We start from the raw sequence: 20,199 nt of genomic DNA, 5'->3' as shown, positions 1-20,199 counted from the left end.
GGCATTGTGGTCAAGTCTCTGTGCAGAACTGACACACATATGTCTGGTCAGTCTTACAAAACTGCTCCAGAGGTCTATCATGCCTCTTACACAATCATTCTTCAAGATTCCCCACAGGGTTGATCAGCTTGTGTTTCTTTAAAGCTGGGACATTCTTATGAGTCTCCAGGTGAGTCTCACAGTGTGAAGCCTGACAATTTAGACAAGACTTCATGGTCTTGACCTTCCCTCCAATGCAGAAGTCGCAGTTCAGTTCTCCAGCTCCAGGTTTGGCTGCCGCTTGCTCCAAGTGGTTGGTGTCATTCCCTTGACCTCGTGCCCAGAAGCGATCAACCAGTTCAGAAATGAAAGTATTGACCTTTGGCTCAGGTCTTTTGGGGAATGTTTGCTTACACAGTGGACACTGGCACATGACATTGGTTCTCCAGTACTCGTTGATACAAGCCACGCAGAAGTTGTGATCGGATGGGGTTGTGACTGGATTCTTAAACATTCCGACAGACAGAATGGAACTGGTCTTCAGACAGTACAGTGCTAAATGATGCCATGCCTGCGAATAAACAGAAAGTGAAATCAATTTTCCTGAACGAGTCAGCAATCTGTGTTATTTTGCCATTTACAAAATAAGTACACTTACTGTATGTTTTTCCTTCTCACTTATTTCATTTATTAAATAAACAATAAAGCTGGAATTTTAAACAGAGCAGACAAGAGAAGCTATGATACAGAAGATTTGTTCTTTCTCTTCCCAATGGACACACACTGGTTAGGTTGAACCAACGTGGAAGAGACGTTGAATTGAAGTCAGTGCCCAGTGGGTTCTTACCTGAGACGATGGGTGTTGTTGGCGGATCTTTTTTTTCTCTTGAATCCTGAGGACTCCACGTGCAGGAGACTTAGTGCAAGTGCTCAAAGAGATGTATAAGGAGAAAGTGTGTTCGGGTACTCAACATTCATCTCTGCTGTTCAGTTTCATTTCAGCACCAGGCTCCTCCTGACACATTGCAATACATTGAGCTTCCTTTTCCATCTCTTAAAGGAGCAGATAACTTTTTATATGGGTGAACTCTCTACATACATACTTTTTCACTGTTGTAATACAATTATTCCAGAAAAATATCACAATGTTCACATGATATGTTATTAGTTTAGCTCATTAAATTGAAAAGAGATGATTTAGAAGGGTGTAACACCAACCTTACACCTGACCCTCCCACTGGGCACGGATGTCAATTCAACGTCTATTCCACGTTGGCACAATGTCATTTTATTGAAACAACGTGGAAACAACGTTGATCCAACCACTGTGTGCCCAGTGGGCGGACACTTTGGGCAATGGGCACAGAGGTCAATACAAAAGCAAGTGTTTGTGTGTGTGTGTACATGTGCGTGTGTTTACCGTGCTGAGGGTACATAGTCTCTGCAGTATCTCCAGGCCCTTTTGTGTATTGACTCCAGGGTGGATGAGGCAGAGTCTGGAGTCACAGTAAGAGCTGCAGTTCTGCTCTGATTCCATGGCTGGACCCAGTCTGTCAGCCCTCACACACACATCCTGAAGAACAACACACAGCTGTCATTAACTGTTTCAACACACTACAATACTACACACAGACACAGGTAAACTGAGAGGAGAGACACAAACACATATTTAATACCATTCTTACATGTGTTTAATAACACACAAACTCCTATTCTCTCTTCCCGGTCTCCCACCAGGGTAGAAATATTGAGTTTCACAAAACACAAGAGTGCAGAAGTAATGCTAGATTTAAAAACTATTCCCAAGTCTACTACGATTTATTTTGTTTATTTACATTTTTAATCCCAGCCCCCGTCCCTGCAGGAGACCTTTTGCCTTTCGGTAGGCCGTCATAGTAAATAAGAATTTGTCTTAACTGACTTGCCTAGTTAAAAAAAGGTTAAATAAATACATAAATAAATTAACTCAGCACACTGCTCAATGCTCACCACAGGGTGGAGCCATTACAAAGGTCCCAATCTAACAGGACAGGAATGGAGCCATTACAAAGGCCATTACAAAGGTCCCAATCTAACAGGACAGGAATGGAGCCATTACAAAGGTCCCAATCTAACAGGATAGGAATGGAGCCATTACAAAGGTCCCTATCTAACAAGACAGGAATGGAGCCATTACAAAGGTCCCAATCTAACAGGACAGGAATGGAGCCATTACAAAGGTCCCAATCTAACAGGACAGGAATGGTGTTAGCAGCAGCCAGTCACACTGCTCATGGGAAGTGTAGTGTAGTCTAAGGGGAAACACACTGACAGTGAACTTTGAAACACTAGATTCATATAGGAGTGTGTGGTAGGTAGGCAGAATGGAGTGTGCGGAAGGTAGCCTAGCGGTTAAGGGCATTGGGCCAGTAACTGAAAGGTCGCTGGTTGAATCCCTGGGCCGACTAGATTAAAGATCTGCATCTGCCCCTTGAGCAAGGCACTTAACCCTAATTGCTCCTGTAAGTCGCTCTGGATAAGAGTGTCTACTAAATTACTCAAATGTAAATGTTAAATTAATGTGACAGTAAAAATTACACAGCTTTGTGAATAAGGGTAGATTGGACAGACAATTACCACAGAAACTTCAGGAAAGCTACTCGGAAAGGCAATGCTTAAAAGGCCACAGCGAGGTCTGACCAAACCCAACTAAGAGCACAGGATTTGGCCAATTGGAGAGGAAGATTGCATGCTTCTGCTTGTCCTCAGTCTCCACAAAACAACCCAGAGCTGAATGACATAATATATGACCACAGTTAGATGTATGTATGTGAGAGTGTATTTATTGTGCACTAGTTTCACTGTAATATCATACTGTTCTATGTGACTTACCCAAAAACCACAGATGTTATTGAGCTTGACAGGTAACTTACAATGCAAAGACAGTGGTCCCGCATATAAGTGAGTGGTCTGGTCCATGACAAATAAACAACAGATACATCCATAAACCAGAACAAGCAGCAGCTAGAAGAACCATAGGATTATCTTAGGTGTTTTATGAGGTTACACCTGGGTTACACTGACATGTCGCTGATATAATTATGTACAATGGAACATGACATCATACAATGTTTCGATCTGTCTTCTACAGTACCCCTTTAACAACCACACTGACTCATGGGCCACATGTCGTTTGTGTACATCTATCTTTATGTTTATAGTTGTGTGTATGTGCATATATGCGTGAGTGTGTGTGTGTGTATCTGTCTGTAACTGGGTCTAGATGAGTGTGTCCTAACTGACAATTGTGTGTGTGTGCTTTATGTGTCACTGTCTGTGTGCTGACTAAGACATCCCCAGGGCTGTGACTGTCTCTCAGTATCGATAGAGTCGCAGGCTGATGACAGGGTAGGCTACTCTCACTATACTGTGTGACTTGTTTTACTCACAGGTCTAGTGCAGTCAAAAAATGAGATTTTCCTGTGTTTTATATACACTCAGTGGCCCGTTGTTTTAGGTACACCCATCTAGTACCGGGTCAGATCCCCTTGTAGACTTGAAGGGATGCACCTGGTCAGCAACAATGTTTAGAGATGCTGTAGCGTTCAAATGTTGCTCAATTGGTATCAAGGGACCTAACGTGTGACAGGAAAGCATTCCCCACACCATTACACCACCGCCACCAGCCTGTACCGTTGACACCAGGCAGGATGGGATCATTGACTCATGCTGCATATGCCAAATTCTGCCTGCTATCAGCATGACGCAACAGGAAAAGTGATTTGTCGGACCAGGCAATGTTTTTCCACTCATCAATTGTTCAGTGTTGGTGATCATGTGCCCACTGGAGCCGTTTCTTCTTGTTTTAGCTGAAACCCGGTGTGGTCGTCTGCTGCAATAGCCCATTTGTGACAAGGACTGACGAATTGTGCTTTCCGAGATGCCTTTCTGCACACCACTGTTGTACTGCGCTGTTATATGCCTGTTTGTGGCAGCCTGTTAACTTGTACGATTCTTGCCCTTCTCCTTCGACCTCTCTCATCAACGAGTTGTTTCACCCACAGGACTGCCGCTGACTGGATGTTTTTTGTTTTTGGCACCAATTTTGGTAAATCCTAGAGACTGTTGTGCGTGAAAAGCCCAGGGGGCTGGCTGTTTCTGAGATAATGGAACCGGCGCGCCTGGCACCGACGATCATACCATGCGCAAAGCCGAGTAGGTCACTCGTTTTGCCTATTCTAATGTTCAGTCGAAGAGTAATAATGCCTTTTTATACAGCAAGCTGTAAGGATCGACGCTGGAGACAAGAAGTAAGTACAGGGAGTGAACATTTACTGGGAAAACGGACATCAAACCAAAACAAGAACAGCGTCTGGACGGGGAATATAACGACAATATGAAAATAATTCTGACACGGGGGAACCAACTGAGGAACAGACAGATAAAGAAGGGCAATTAACAAAGTAATCGAGTCCCGGTGAGACCAATATTAAGCAGCTGTGCGTAATGACGGTGACAGGTGTGCGTAATGAAGGGCAGCCTGGCACCCTCGAGCGCCAGAGAGGGGGAGCGGGAGCAGGCGTGATAGTACCACACCCTATAGGGGCGCCACCTGGCATACCACCTGGGCAAGCCTGACGTGCCGGCCGAGGCATGGGCGCAGGACAAGCTAGCTGAGTCATGGGCGCTGGACAAGCTAGCTGAGTCATGGGCGCTGGACAAGCTAGCTGAGGCATGGGCGCTGGACAAGCTAGCTGAGGCATGGGCGCTAGACAAGCTAGCTGAGGCATGGGCGCTAGACAAGCTAGCTGAGGCATGGACGCTGGACCAGCTAGCTGATGCATGGACGCTGGACAACTAGCTGAGGCATGGGCGCAGGACAAGCTAGCTGAGGCATGGGCGCAGGACAAGCTAGCTGAGGCATGGGCGCAGAACAAGCTAGCTGAGGCATGGGCGCAGGACAAGCTAGCTGAGGCATGGGCGCAGAACAAGCTAGCTGAGGCATGGGCGCAGGACAAGCTAGCTGAGGCATGAGCGCTGGACAAGCTAGCTGAGGCATGGGCGCTGGACAAGCTAGCTGAGGCATGGGCGCTGGACAAGCTAGCTGAGGCATGGGCGGTAGACAAGCTAGCTGAGGCATGGGCGCTGGACCAGCTAGCTGAGGCATGGGCGCAGGACAAGCTAGCTGAGGCATGGGCGCAGGACAAGCTAGCTGAGGCATGGGCGCTGGACAAGCTAGCTGAGGCATGGGCGCTGGACAAGCTAGCTGAGGCGTAGAAGTCCGACGAACCGGCAGAGACGTGGGAGCCTGGCTAACCAGCTGAGGCATGGGAGCCTGGCTAACCAGCTGAGGCATGGGAGCCTGGCTAACCAGCTGAGACATGGGAGCCTGGCTAACCTAGTGAGGCATGGGAGCCTGACGAACCGGGTGAGGCATGAAAGCCTGACGATCCCGCTAAGGTGTGGGAGCCTGATGAACCGGCTGAGGCGTGGGAGCCTGACGAACCGGCTGAGGCGAGGGAGCCTGACGATCCCGCTAAGGTGTGGGAGCCTGACGATCCCGCTAAGGTGTGGGAGCCTGACGAACCGGCTGAGGCGTGGGAGCCTGATGGGCCGGCTGAAGCTTGACATGGGGTGGGAGCCCGATGAGCCGGCTGAGGCGTAGGAGCCCGACGAGCCAGCTGAGCAGACAGTGAGTTATGTGTCACGGCCACGTGACTCACTGTCTGTAGAAGCAAACCATTTTCGTGAACAGGATGGTGTAACTAATAAACTGGCGACTGAGTGTACATTTCCACATTATGAGGTTGCAATAATACTGTGAAATTGTGAAAATGATGATAATGTCCTTCAAGTTTAAAGCTGTTTGAAAAGATGCATGACATTTCTGCCTGTCTAGGTGTGATGGAGTTTGCGCTTCACAGCTCTGTATGGGTTTTGACCGACAGCCGTTCTGAACTTGAGCATTGCGTGTGACAAGAAGTTGTCCCCATCACTCCTGCTAATTGGGCAACTTTTACTAGATGTTTGTTGTCTGAGTGAGGGAAATGCTGTAAATTACGAGCACTCTATGTATTTTGAAAGACAAGCCATTGAGGATTATAATAAAAACTGCTTTGATCTCATACAAGCAAGCCAAACACCTGTGAGTCCAAATGTGCACTTCAGATTCCCATATCATATGCCCGCCGCATGTGGCAGGGGCTACAGTCCATTACGGATTACAAAGGAAAACCAGACAGGCGGAGGTAGGCCTGAACACCGGCGACTATGAGACAGCCTACAGGGAGGACGGCAGTGTGGTGCCGGAACAACAACCTCTCCCGCAATGTCAGTGAGACCAAGTAGCTGTTCGTGGACTACAGGAAATGGGGGGGCGGGCCCGTCCCCCATCCACATCAACGGTGTTGCAGTAGAGCAGGGTCGAGAGCTTCAAGTTCCTCGGTGTCCAAATAACAAAGGACTTCAAATGGTCCACACACATCAACAGTCATGAAGAAGGTACAACTTCACCTCTTCCCCCTCAGGAGGTTGAGAAGATTTGACATGAGCCCTGAAATCCTCTAAAGGTTCTACAGCTGTACCAAAGAGAGCATCTTGACTGGCTGCATGGTATGACTGCTTGGTATGGCAATAGCACCGCCCTCTATCGCATGGTGCTACAGAGGGTGGTGCAAGCAGCCCAGTATATCAGGCGGTGTGAAAGGACGGCCCGGAAAAATCATTAAAGACTCCAGCCACCCAAGACATAGACTGTTCTCTCTCGTTCTGCATGGAAAGCGGTACCGGTGCATCAAGTCTGACACCAACAGGCTCATGAACAGCTTCTACCCCCAAGCCATAAGACTGCTAAATAGATAACAAAATGGCTACACAGACTATCTGAGTTGACCCTTGTAATACATGTTTGCACGGTCTCTATGCACACTCAGAGGGCTGTACACACTCAAGCACACTGACACTCCAACACACACACACAAACACTCACTCACATAATTTCCTTACACACATAATATACACATACATTTATACGCCCACTCACATACAATCATCATATACGCTGCTGCTACTCTGTTTATTATATATCCTGATGCCTAGTCACCTTTCCCTATACATATCTACCTCTACCACTCCAGTATCCCTGACCATTGTAAATACTGAAACTGACTGACCCTGTATATAGTATGTTTACTTACTTTATCATGTTCTTCTTATTTTTATTTCTCGTGTTTTTGTTCTGCCTTGTTATTTTTAGTATTACATTGTTATTGATTACTGCATGGTTGGGTTTTGAGTTTACAAGAAAGGCATTTCACTGTACTTTGTGCATGTGACATTAAAAGCGTGAAACTAGACCTCTTACTCAAACCTTTGTTATTTGTTTGTCTTATGTTGCACCTACCCCACATTCTCCAGGAATATTCTTATCATGTTAGTGAATGTATCCAGAGTATTTTCAGACTGCGTTATCGACAAATGTGGCAAAAAGTACAGTAAATGTAAAATGCACATAAAATGAACAGTGTAACGTTTGGATTCAGTCGTGTGTCAGGTGAACTGTTGTGTCCTCACCTTTAGTTTAAAAACATTCCCATAATCTCAAAACTGTTCCCTTTAATTGCTTCCATGGTTATGCATACTGTATGCTTTCCATATTTCTTCTGTAAGAAACATTTCAACTTATCCCGATCCACATAGCCCAATTCCCATGAGTATAGGGGTTACTAGACGAATACGAAAGAGAGTTCCAAACCTCTCTGCCAATAACAGCTACTTTTCAGTTCCCCCCACTCAAACCACTCCCAGACAGTACTAGCAAAATTCTTGATTGAGAAATTGCTCTTCACTAAGAAGCTATTTTTGTTCATTTTTGACCATTTTAATTCTAAACAATCACAATAAGGTACTTAATTGTTACTCAGAAATGATTTGATATTGATATTTTAAAAAGTGCCTGCATTGGATCTATAATCAGAGGTCTAGTGCCAGGATTGTTTTTCAATTTCAGTGGGAAAATAAGTTATCGACTAAAACAAGGATCATCAGAATGTACATGCTTCCTCTCTGGCCAACAACCCTCAACAACTACCAGTTAAAAGACACAAGTTACTATAATGCCACCAAAGCCTGTAAGCATACAAACAACCATGCCTTATATCAGACAGCATATGGTATAAGTCGTAATTAGGCCGATTAAGATGACATGAATTTTAGTTGTCTTGTCCAATGAATAATGACTTCTTCCATCTCTTTTCTGGGGGTCTGGGAATTGCCTGTAGTTTCCTTCCTCGTATTCTTTCATAATTTTCCCAGTTTAGATCACAGCGTTGGACATTCCTGCAGACACAACCGGGCCAAAGAGGCTTTCCACCGGTTTTTCAAAATCCTCTCCATCAGTTTCAACCATGTTGAAAAGTATGCCACCTTGACGAGGTCAACAAAGGTCAGTTAACACCTAACACGGAGTGCAGCATGAGCAACGCACATGAAAGCCGATTCCAGCTCCGGCTGCAAGGTGACGGACATGTTTTGACAGTACACAGCATAATGGTTATAAGGTGTGTCTCTGTCTACATTTGTCCTGGTCTCGGGCGGAGAAGACAACTTTACTGTCAGAGCTTATAGTTAGCCTCGTGACAACTTTCACTAGTCACCTCACTCGGCTACATCCATTATGTTCACCTGTTAGATGATGTAGAGTCAGAGATCAATGGCCAGTAGGACTGTCAGTGATAGGTGGCTATGTTTCTACTATTGTCCACCCTTTAAATAGAGAAATGATGTTTCATCCATGTATTGTCCCTGTCAGTTTGCCTGACCCAATCCCCTCTCTCCATTTAAGAAGGGTGGCGCGGGAGCAATGGGTGAACTGCATGCGGTCAGCATGGCTGGACAAAGCGCGGCCAGTGTTCTGCAGGGGCAATATTGAAACATTCCACCTCACGCTGTAATCCATTTAGCAATTTGTTCTAAAGATGATCAAGTGTAAGAATGCAGTTATTGGCATTGCTTGCCCTTGCTTAAAGCCAACGGGGAGAAAATGTATAGATTCGATTATTTTTATTTAGGTTTTCTGCTTTTCCTCTTCGAAAACACATTTTTGCTAATAAAATCATCCTACTTTGGTTTAGCACCTTCTCTACATGATGTGGGCTTAGATCATAGCTGGTGCAGAGTTAGTCTAGCTTATCTCTGCTTGTAGATATTGAAAGTGTTAACTTCATCCCTGTTCTCCCATACCCATAAACATTAAATAAATTCCAGAATGTGTTTTACTTTAAACAGCCTGAAAATAAGCATGTTTCAAACAGTCTGCTTTGTCTTAGAATCCCCGGATAAAAAATATTTGAGAGAATAAAATGAGTGAAAAATATTAAAATCTCAAATTAAAACAATTAAATGTTCAATGCAGCCTTTTTTATCTCAATATAAAAATAAAAAAAATAAACAAAAATGGCTTCTTAATAAAGAGCAATTTCACAAGCAAAAATGTTGGCAGAACTCTCTGGGAGTGGTCTGAGTTGGGAGGGGGAAAATGAAAAATAGCTGTTATTGGCAGAGAGGTTTGGAACTCTCTTATTGGTTTATTAACTAATTTACTGCCTGGTGATGTCACCAAAACAGGCTGAAATTACAGGCAGTCTTTTCAAACAGCTCTTACATGCTGATCGAACTGTCTCCGCGCATGAATCTGCCATTGTGCGCATTTAGATTTTGTTTATCCCCACCAGACGCGCTCATGACACACAGGTTAAAATACCAAAACCAACTATATTCATTTGGGGACAGGTCGAAACACACATGAAGCATTCTTGGACATTTAGCTAGCTTGCTGTTGCTAGCTAATTTGTCCTGTGAGATAAACATGATAAACTTGATGAATCCCTCCTCAATCATCTTTCTTTCTTCTTCTTCTCTTCTGTGGATTTTTTATGGTGGTTGGCAACCAACTTTAACCTCGCTCAGCTCTCACATCTTGTAATCACCCAGGTGGGTATATGCTTGTAAAAATCAATGAGTAGAAGGGAGGATCAGACTTTCAGCAAGTTAAGTATCTAAACTAGAACCAAGTTCTATTTTAGCGCCTGGCTGTTGTAAGGATCGACGCTGGAGACGAGAAGCAGGTACAGGGAGTGAACATTTAATCACCACGGACAGGAACAGAATATAGACAGCGTCTGGACAGGGGAAACAGAAACGACAATAATGCTGACACGGGGAGGAAACAGAGGAAGCAGACAGATAGGGAAGGCAATTAAAACGTGAAGGAGTCCAGCTGAGTCCAATGAGCGCTGATGAGCGTAATGATGGTGACATGTGTGTGTAATGAAAGGTAGCCTGAGAGGGAGAGCGAGAGCAGGTGTGACAGTACCCCCTCCTCCCCCTAGGGGCGCCACCCGGCATCCCCCCTGGGAGAGCCTGACGGGCCGACCAAGGCATGGGAGCCTGGCGAGCGGGCTGAGGCATGGGAGCCTGAAGATCCGGCTGAAGCATGAAAGCCTGACGATCCTGTTGAGGCGTGAGAGCCTGATGGGTCGGCTGAGGCATGATGTGGGATGGGAGCCCGATGAGCCGGCTGAGGCGTAGGAGCCCGACGAGCCAGCTGAGCTATGACGTGGGATGGGAGCCCGATGAGCCGGCTGAGGCGTAGGAGCCCGACGAGCCAGCTGAGCTATGACGTGGGATGGGAGCCTGCCAACCCAACCGGGACAAGGAAACTTCTCTAGCCAGCTAAGGCGTGGAAGCCCGAGGAGCCAACTGAGACAGCCCCGGTTCCATTGGCCACATCACCTGGACCCAATGTCACCAACAAAACAAAAAACAAAAACCTCCCTGATGCTTCGTATATTCGTATAGTGGTGTCAGCATTCTGTAAGGATCGATGCTGGAGACGAGAAGCAGGTACAGGGAGTGAACATTTAATCACCATGGACAGGAACAGAATATAGACAGCGTCTGGTAAGGGAAACAGAAATTACAATAATGCTGACACAGGGATGAAACAGAGGAAACAGACAGATAGAGAAGGCAATTAAAACGTGAAGGAGTCCAGCTGAGTCCAATGAGCGCAGAAGTGCGTAATGATGGTGACAGGTGTGCGTAATGAAAGGCAACCTGGCGCCCTCAAGCACCTGAGAGGGAGAGCGGCAGCAGGCGTGACAGCTATGCAGACCCCGTGAGCAGTTTGGATGAAAATATTGAATAATATGTGCAGTACCAGTCAAAAGTTAGGACACACCTACTCATTCATGGGTATTTTTTATTTTTACTATTTTCTACATTATAAAATAATAGTGAAGACTTTAAAACTATGAAATAACACATATGGAATCATGTAGTAACCAAAAAAATAATAATTATATTTGAGATTCTTCAAAGTAGACAACCTTTGCCTTGATGACAGCTTTGCACACTCATGGCAATCTCTCAATCAGCTTCATGAGGAATGCTTTTCAAACAGTATTGAAGGAGTTCCCACATATGATGAGCACTTGTTGGCTGCTTTTCCTTTACTCTGCGGTCCAACTCATCCCAAACCATCTCAATTGGGTTGAGGTCAAGTGATTATGGAAGCCAGGTCATCTGATGCAGCACTCCATCACTCTCTTTGGTCAAATAGCCCTTACACAGCCTGGAGGTGTGTTTTGGGTCATTGTCCTGTTGAAAAACAAAAGATAGTCCCATATAGCGCAGACCAGATGGGGTGGCATATCGCTGCAGAATGCTGTGGTAGCCATGCTGGTTAAGTGTGCCTTGAATAAATAAATCACTGACAGTGTCACCAGCAAAGCACCCCCACACATCACACCTCCTCCTCCATGCTTCACAGTGGAAACCACACATTCAAAAATCATCTGTTCACCTACTCTGCGTCTCACAAAGACATGGGTGGTGTGAACCAAAAATCTCAAATTTGGACTCATCAGACAAAAGGACATATTTCCACCAGTCTAATGTCTATTGCTCATGTTTCTTGGCCAAAGCAATTTTTTCTTATTATTGGTGTCCTTTAGTAGTGGTTTCCTTGCAGCAATTTAACCATGAAGGTCTCCTCTGAACAGTTGATGTTGAGATGTGTCTGTTACTTGAACTCTGTGAAGGATTTGTTTTGGTTGAAATTTCTGAGGCTGGTAACTCTAATTAACGTATCGTTTGCAGCAGATAATTGTATCATTGTATCATTTTTGTATTTATAAAAGTTAAATCAGAGTCCATATCATTTGGTTCAAAATAAAACAGAATATCAGAGTCTCTCAGATTAACATTAATATTTGTTTCTTTTAAGATAAAATATTTTAACTCACTCCAAAATCTTATGACATAACAATCCCAAAATAAATAGTCAAGAGTTTCTGGGTCACAACCACAAAATACACATTTATTATCAAAAGCTATTTTGAATCTGTGTATAATAAAGGTCTTTACAGGGTGGATTCTATGAATGAGTTTGTATGAGACTTCTTTCACCTTATTAGATGTACAATATTTGCTAGACAACAACGAGACTTTGTTCCAGTTCACTTGTCCTAGGGCTGCATTCCAGTATATTCTAGCAGAGGGAATAGTAAAATCTTGACATAGTTTCTTATATACATGTTATTACATTTATAGTTTAAAATGTCAATTCCTTCTAATTGTATTGAGGCTACAAAATCCTCAACAGTTGCACTTGGAGTACTGTTATATTCTCCTAAAAGAAGAATAGCACCTTTAGGGACAGCTCTAACAACAATTTGATACTCCTCAGGAGTGAATGTAACATTGTGTGTTCTCCTGGATTCTGGATAATCATATAGTTGTCCATCATTATTCAATAATTGTTTAACCGAGATAATGCTGTTGTCAAACCAGTTCTGGAAAAAAATATGTGTTTTTATATTTTATGTCTTTATTATTCCAAATTGTATATCTATGTGGATAAAAATTATGTTTGTACATGAGGTTCCAAGTTAGAAGTACTTGTTTATGAAAGTTAGCAAGATTAATAGGGATTTTACCCACATCAAAGTTGCATTTAAGTAAGAATTCTAGACCCCAAAACTGTTGTAATATTAAATTAGGGATTAGATGCCAAATGTAATCCTTATTTCTTAAATAGTGTTTTATCCATTTGATCCTAAAGATTATATTAGAGGTTTTAAAATCCAGAGCATTCAACCCTCCCTCACTTTGGGTGCTACATATTAACGCTTTTATTAAATAATGAGGTTTGGTATCAACCATTTTAGTTACTGACAGAGGAACATCCAAGGCAAGGGAGGTATAAACTCATCTGGACCTTCAGATTGTGATAAAAGTACACGTCCAGATGAAGATCTCTTAATAACCAGGAGTTAAATCTCTTTACAATCTTCTCTACAATAGGAGAGACATTTAAATTGGCCTTTTCTTTCTGATCTTTGCGTACATTAATAGCAAGATATGTGATCACATCTTTTACAGGGATATTACATACTGAGTTTAAGTCACATTTTCTAATATACAGAGATAAACAAGACTCATGTGAAAAGGCATTACAGTTTTTCTCAGTCGCTTTGGTGCATTTCTTAGATCAAAAGTGCAATTCTTGATACTAGTTGTACAAATTCCAAATCATCTCGTCACTTGTGCACATCATTAAAGCAATTTCTTATTCCTTTGAACAAATTGCAATTGATAATGTACAAGTGTCAGCTTTTTTCCACATGATCAATTGCTCATGTCATGTTGATCAAAATATAGTAGATGGTTCTCTGTTGAATAGTCTTACCCCTCAAAACATCTAGGCATTAGTTCCTTGCATAAGCCATTACATGCAAAATTGTTGAACTATTTGTCATAAACTGTCAAGCATAGTTTTACACATTTCTATTAGACCTTTTGTACAAAAACGTGAATTGATGAATCGTGCAGGTGAAATTGACCCTCACTCATGAAGGAATGTAAAGTGTTAGTTCAACCAACAATCAACCAGTTGTCTAAATTACTCAAAGGTGCATCTCATGAATAATCAATTGGCAAGCATATATAGACAGACCACAACACAGAGATGCAATTTTCCAATAATGGATGGACCAGGAAACTAACAGGGTCAACAGCCAAGAGGAGGAAGAAGAGGAGCAAGGATGCGTGGTGGAAGGCAAAACCGAGGAAGAGGCAGATGAGGACATTGGCGCATATCTGATGACATAAGGGCCACTATTGTAGACCATGTTGTCAATCATGGCCTTACAATGGCTGAGACAGGTCGAAGGGTGCAGCCGAATATTGGGAGATCAACCGTGTCCTCAATAGTTCAAACGTTTCGAAGAGAGAACAGGTATGTCCACCAATGTACAGTGCACTGTTACTGTATATAAGCAGTATACTTCCTACAATGCTTCATATTACAGTAGTCCACTTGTATTTCACAGCATACAGAAATATACTCTATACATATACATACTGCACCTTACATGCACCCACCTGTATGTTTTACAGTAAAATGTGTGTTCACCTAGTTTTTGTCTATGTGAAAGTGTGCGATGCATCACTGCATTTTTCCCCACATAGGACTGCAAGATTACCTCAAACCGGTGGCAGAGGATGCCTTTTCACACCTCAACAGGAGGAGGCTATTTGCACCATGGTCCGAGCAAACAATGCCCTGAGACTCAGGGAAATACAAAGGATCATTATAGAAGACAACGATGTCTTTGAAAACATCCATACGGTTAGCATCTCAACCATCGACAGGGTGCTGCATAGAAACCAGATGAGTATGAAACAGCTGTACCGTGTACCATTCCAAAGGAATGAGGACAGAGTTAAGGAGCTACGGTACCAGTATGTACAGGTAAAACATATATCTATGTAACTACTTTACAGCAACATTTTATAGTGATACATAGTACAGTAAGCATAAACTGCACACATTTCCATTGCTGTGGAAGGAACATGCAATATATGTACATTTTATGTCACTCTTCCTTACCAAAACAAATTCAACTGTGTGTTCTGGGATATAGCGTATAATGGAGTTGGAATCAAGTTAACCCTCTCACAACTTTGTATACGTGGATGAGGCTGGCTTCAACCTGACCAAATGCAGAAGGCGGGGTCGGAATATCATCGGTCACAGAGCTACTGTGGATTTGCCAGGCCAACGGGGAGGAAATATCATCATGTGTGCTGCTATTTCGGAGCATGGTGTCCTAACCCATATCCCCCTTATAGGGCCATACAACACCCAGCATCTACTCAACTTTTTAGAGACTCTCATCCCTGATGATGAAAGGGGTCTGTTTAGAGAGGATTTGCCAAAGTATGTGGTCATTTGTGATAATGTGAGTTTCCATTGATCAAACATCATAAGGCAATGGTTTGTGACCCACCCGAGGATGCTCATAGAATTCCTCCCACCTTATTCACCATTCCTTAACCCAATTGAGGAGTTATTTTCAGCATGGAGGTGGAAGGTGTACGATCGTCAGCCACACACACAGATGACCCTGCTGGCTGCAATGGATGCAGCATGTAGACGCCTGCAGAGGATGGATAAGGCATTCCAAAAGATTCTTTCCACGTTGCATTGGAAGGGAAAATATCCGGTGTGATGTGGATGAGAATATGTGGGCCGACAGACAGGAACGTCTGGATGTGTAGAGACAGCACAACAGTGCTGCGGGCAAAGTTGTGCCTTAGGGGTGGTTTCCTGTGTTTCTTTCTAATTTCATTTTTTTTCCTTTGTGTCCCTTGGGTTGTCCAGTCTCTTTCAATCAATAACCCACATACAGTAATATGTAAATAGTACTGTTGAAATTGATATATGCCATAGAAGTGCAGCCGTGTGCATTTTCAATACAGTAGCTGTCATCCAAACTGTAGCCTAAGTTTACATCAGGTAATACTGTCAAAGTACACAGTTACTTTGACAACATGCCTGAACATTTTGGCGACCTTGTTCGTGAACAATGACTCAATGACGTATCATTCTGATGACACTGACATGATCATTGGCATGAATATTTACTTTTGAGAGATGTACTAAGGATTTTTAGTGACTGACTAGCTTTAGAAACATATCTATTGTATATTGCAGTTTGTACAAATTGTTCTGAGAAATGCACTTATTATTTTGCACATGTTAGTGATGATGTGAAATATGTACCAAAGCGACTGAGAAAAACTGTAATACCCTCAACAGCTTTCCTGACTTCATTATGATCTTTCAAAAACAATTGTGAACATTTTATCTCTTTATCTTGTATCTGATTACCCATAAAACAATCCTTATTTATATGAAGTGCCATAACTTGTGTAAACAATACAAATAAGAAAGGAGAAATTGGGCATCCTTCTTTAATTCTGCGTCTAATGCGAAGTTCCATGGGATAATTTAACAGAGCTGTTGCTATTATTGTAAAATGTCTTAATTACACTTTGAAAATATTGACCAAAACCAAAAAAATTGAAGAGTCTCAAAAATAAAATAATGTTCAACTGTATCAAATGCCTTGTAAAAGTCTACAAATAAAATAAAGCTATCTTCCATTGTAGTTTATCAAGTCCTGTACTAGTCGAATATTATTACATATATGTCTCACCTTCATAAAACCAGACTGGGTATCATCAATGATTTGGCCTTTTTAAGTCTTTCTGCAAAGATGGATGCAAGTAGCTTTCCATCATTGTTCATTAATGTGATTGGTCTCCAATTTTCTATTATAGGATCTTTGTTTGGTTTGGGTATTACAGAAATGAGTCCTTGTGTCATAAAAACAGACAGGACCCCTAAATCAATTGCCTCCTTAAAAACATTCAATACAAATTCAACAATATCCTCCTGAAAATATTTACTAACAAGGCCATCATTCCCTGGATATTTGTTCTCTTTTAGTTTGCTGATACATTTTTTAAATTGAATTAATATAAATGAATGAATCTAGTAGGACAGGCATTACTGGAATTTCACAGTATTATTCCAACCGCATAGAGTGGAAATATATATAAAACACAGAAATTTCACGTTTTTATTGCACTGGGCCTTTAATTTTAAAAAACGTACAGGGTTCAAATCCTAATTTTCAATCTCAAAAGTCTACCACCAACTCAATGAATGGCATACTTTCCTGCACTGGTTTATCATATAGGTTTTCATGAAAATCTCATTTAAAATCACATTCCATTTCAAAAGCTATGATTCTAACGCACATCTTCAAACTTTATTTGATTAAAAAATAGATACATCGGCTGGGTATTTTTGCAATAGCACAATCACACATATTAGCAACTAGTTTCGGTGTTATGGTCTATGATTCCGTCTCTCGATAATAAAGGATCAATTTATTAACAGAGAGAAGACGAAACAGAAAGATAACGTATGCAGACGAACCTGACGGAGTAGCTAACTTCCCGGTAATAATGTCCGTATGGTGCGTAGAGTGTCCCGGCGCCTCGCCGCTGTCCTCGCTCCATCGCTGGCGTCTCACCAAGTGAAACAAACTGTCCAGTGAAGTTTAGCTCCAACTCCACTGCGACCCATTGTGAAACACTCCCAAGAATCCAATTCGAAGACTTCTTTGATAATCTATTTTATGACAAATGAGAACTCTCCTAAATCCTATCCCAAAATTTGCCCTGGTGTCAGTGAGAAAAAGCACATTCAGAATTGCAACAAGTTTTCATGAGCAGGGGGGGAGTGAGATATTGAGGAAGGGAGTGTGTGTGTCGCTGTAATTAACGTTAGTGGGTAGCGCGGAAGCTGTATTCAACTCGCGGGCACATATTGTTTGCAAATAGAGAACATGGGAGCACAGGGGGTATTTGACAAGGGGGTATTTGACAATGCAGTTTCACCAAACACACTACCGTTTGTTTCTTTTTGACTGAGTTCCCCAGCCGAGAAACCCACGGAAATAGAAATTGCCTGTGTCGCCTGCCAGTGGGCAACAAGTGGTTACGTCAGCGTTGTTTCCGCGTCATTTAAACAACAAATATATATCTGATGACATGTTGACACGTTGAATTCACGTCAGTTGACATCTCAACCAAATGTTACTCAAAACTAACCGTTGAAGTGAAGTATTAACATGATCAAACCCCCCACAACCCCCCCAGAGTCCCCCACAACACAGCGTTCGCGTCCATACAGTGCTGCGGCGCCTAGGACGATGCGTCGAGGGGAGGGATATCCTCTGGGCCCCGAAAGACGGGACATTGATTGATTCGGAAGAGCAGGAGGAGGCGAGTTTGATAAGGACTCACCCTGTTACGTTACAAAGGACCGAAGACAGCTTTTTAACAAAGTAAACCATTTTTAGATGTTTTCGTGTCTTAAAAATGTTTTACTTTTGCTAAATCATTTGTACACATTTTAAATGGCTTTTACAGATTTGATGTATTTACAAAGAAAAGTATTTTTATTTACGGTTGTTTCTATTGGTTTAAACATGTACTTTTTAAACAAATTTAAATGTAAAATTTGTATGCTGTGTTTTATGCTTTTATGACGTTTTTATGTGTATAAAATTATGTAAAAAAAAATATATGAGCTGTTTTAAAGAAACGTAATAATACAACTTTTCCAAAATGAAAAAAATGTAACATGATCAAAGGGAGTGGTTATGAATGGTTATGTAAGAAAAGTAATGGTTAGGCCCATGGCTGTGTTGCTTATAGGCTACAGTTTGCTTTCATGTCTCAAATTACATGACTTCTGTACCATCTGAATGGGAGTTCCATGCTAAAAATCGCACCATGTACATGCTATGTCCAAATGGTTGATACCAGGCTGCCAAATAATACATGTATTCACCATTGTTTCACTTTGATGGGCAGCAGGTGACACTGAACAGTCACATGGGACTGAGTGGTGCGTGGGACAGGCTTGGGCATCCCCTTACTGTACCAATACATATTATTGGAATACCCCACAATACAGTGGAAAGAAACACAGATGTATTTAAAACAATATCACTCCATTACTATGGAGAGGACAGATGGCGATTAGGTTTGTAGGCCTACTGCAAAGGGATGAACAATTTACAAATTAAAGTAAAATATATATATATAAAGAGAGAGAACAAAGTTCCAGAAAAAAACCCGTCTCCTTCCAGCTCGCTCTGCAGCCGAACCCCATGTAAATAATTCAGCGCTTGTTACATCAACCAACCTAGGCATAAAGGTGTTATTAGAACATCATAGGGATTTACGGTGTGAGCCTGCATGCGGGGTCATTCCTGACAAGGGACTGTCACATGTAGACTACTGACAGCTATGTTTTGGGGGAGAGAGAGAGTTGAGAGAAACACAAAGCAAGAGAGAGACACAAGATAAGGGCAACCAGTGAAGAACAAACACCATTGTAAATACAACCGATATGTAACGGTTTTCTTCCTCTTCTGATGAGGAATAGGATGGATCGGACCAATGCGCAGCGTGGTAAGTGTTCATGTTATATTTATTAGAACAGAAACACTAAACAAAATAACAAAGAGAGTAAACTAAAACTAAACAGTCCTGTAAGATGCAGCAACTCAAAACAGAAAACAACTACCCACAAATCAAAGTGGGAAAACAGGCTGCCTAAGTATGGTTCTCAATCAGAGACAGCGATAAACAGCTGCCTCTGATTGGGAACCATACCAGGCCAAACACAGAAATACAAAAACATAGAACAACACATAGAATGCCCACCCCAACTCACACCCTGACCAAACTAAAATAGAGACATAAAAAAGGAACTAAGGTCAGGATGTGACACCATATTTATGTTTATTTATTTTCCCTTTTGTACTTTAACTATTTCTACATCTTTACAACACTGTATATAGACATAATACGATGGCGCCGGGGGGGGCTGCCGTCTTATCGGCTCTCAACCAACCATGCTATTTTGTTTGTTTGTTCGCGTTGTTCATAACTTGGTTTGTACATAATGATGCTGCTACAGTCTCTTATGACTGAAAAGAGCTTCTGGACATCATAACTGCGATTGCTCACCTCAAACTGGACAAAGAGTTCTTCTTCAATGAGTCGGACGGGAGGGATATACAACTACAGACACCCAACCAGGCCCAGATCTCTGTGATTTGCTGGAGAAGGAAACTGAGATTGAGTGGGAAAAGATCTGGGTGCCTTGTGAGGTCAGGTGACGAGTGGCTAATCTGTCCTTGCCTTCAGTCCTGCTAGCTAATGTTCAATCACTGGAAAATAAATGGGACGAGCTGAAAGCACGTATATCTTACCAATGGGACCTTAAAAACTGTAATATCTTATGTG

The 20,199-nt window shown here is 42.4% G+C and overlaps 1 protein-coding gene across 2 annotated transcripts in view; it reads right to left on the bottom strand.

Annotated features, from left to right (window-relative positions):
• Positions 1 to 18,024, bottom strand: part of LOC112262757 (probable G-protein coupled receptor 156) — a 37,383-nt gene extending 19,359 nt beyond the window's left edge. The window contains exons 1-2 of one of the 2 annotated variants that reach the window (XM_042319814.1): positions 17,312 to 18,024; positions 1,400 to 1,552 (exon numbers count right to left, since the gene is read on the bottom strand). In XM_042319814.1, coding sequence (XP_042175748.1) covers positions 1,400 to 1,516 — 117 coding nt within the window. In that variant the 5' untranslated portion in view covers positions 1,517 to 1,552; positions 17,312 to 18,024. The remainder of the gene's footprint in view (positions 1 to 1,399; positions 1,553 to 17,311) is intronic. The other variant, XM_024438503.2, reaches the window with a different exon arrangement.
• Positions 18,025 to 20,199: the final 2,175 nt, after the last annotated feature.

The sequence above is a fragment of the Oncorhynchus tshawytscha genome, linkage group LG03 (genome assembly GCF_018296145.1).
Source record: "Oncorhynchus tshawytscha isolate Ot180627B linkage group LG03, Otsh_v2.0, whole genome shotgun sequence".
Lineage (NCBI taxonomy): Eukaryota > Metazoa > Chordata > Actinopteri > Salmoniformes > Salmonidae > Oncorhynchus > Oncorhynchus tshawytscha.
Note: the sequence above shows the minus strand (reverse complement) of the source record. Positions and strands in the feature narration are given on the sequence as shown.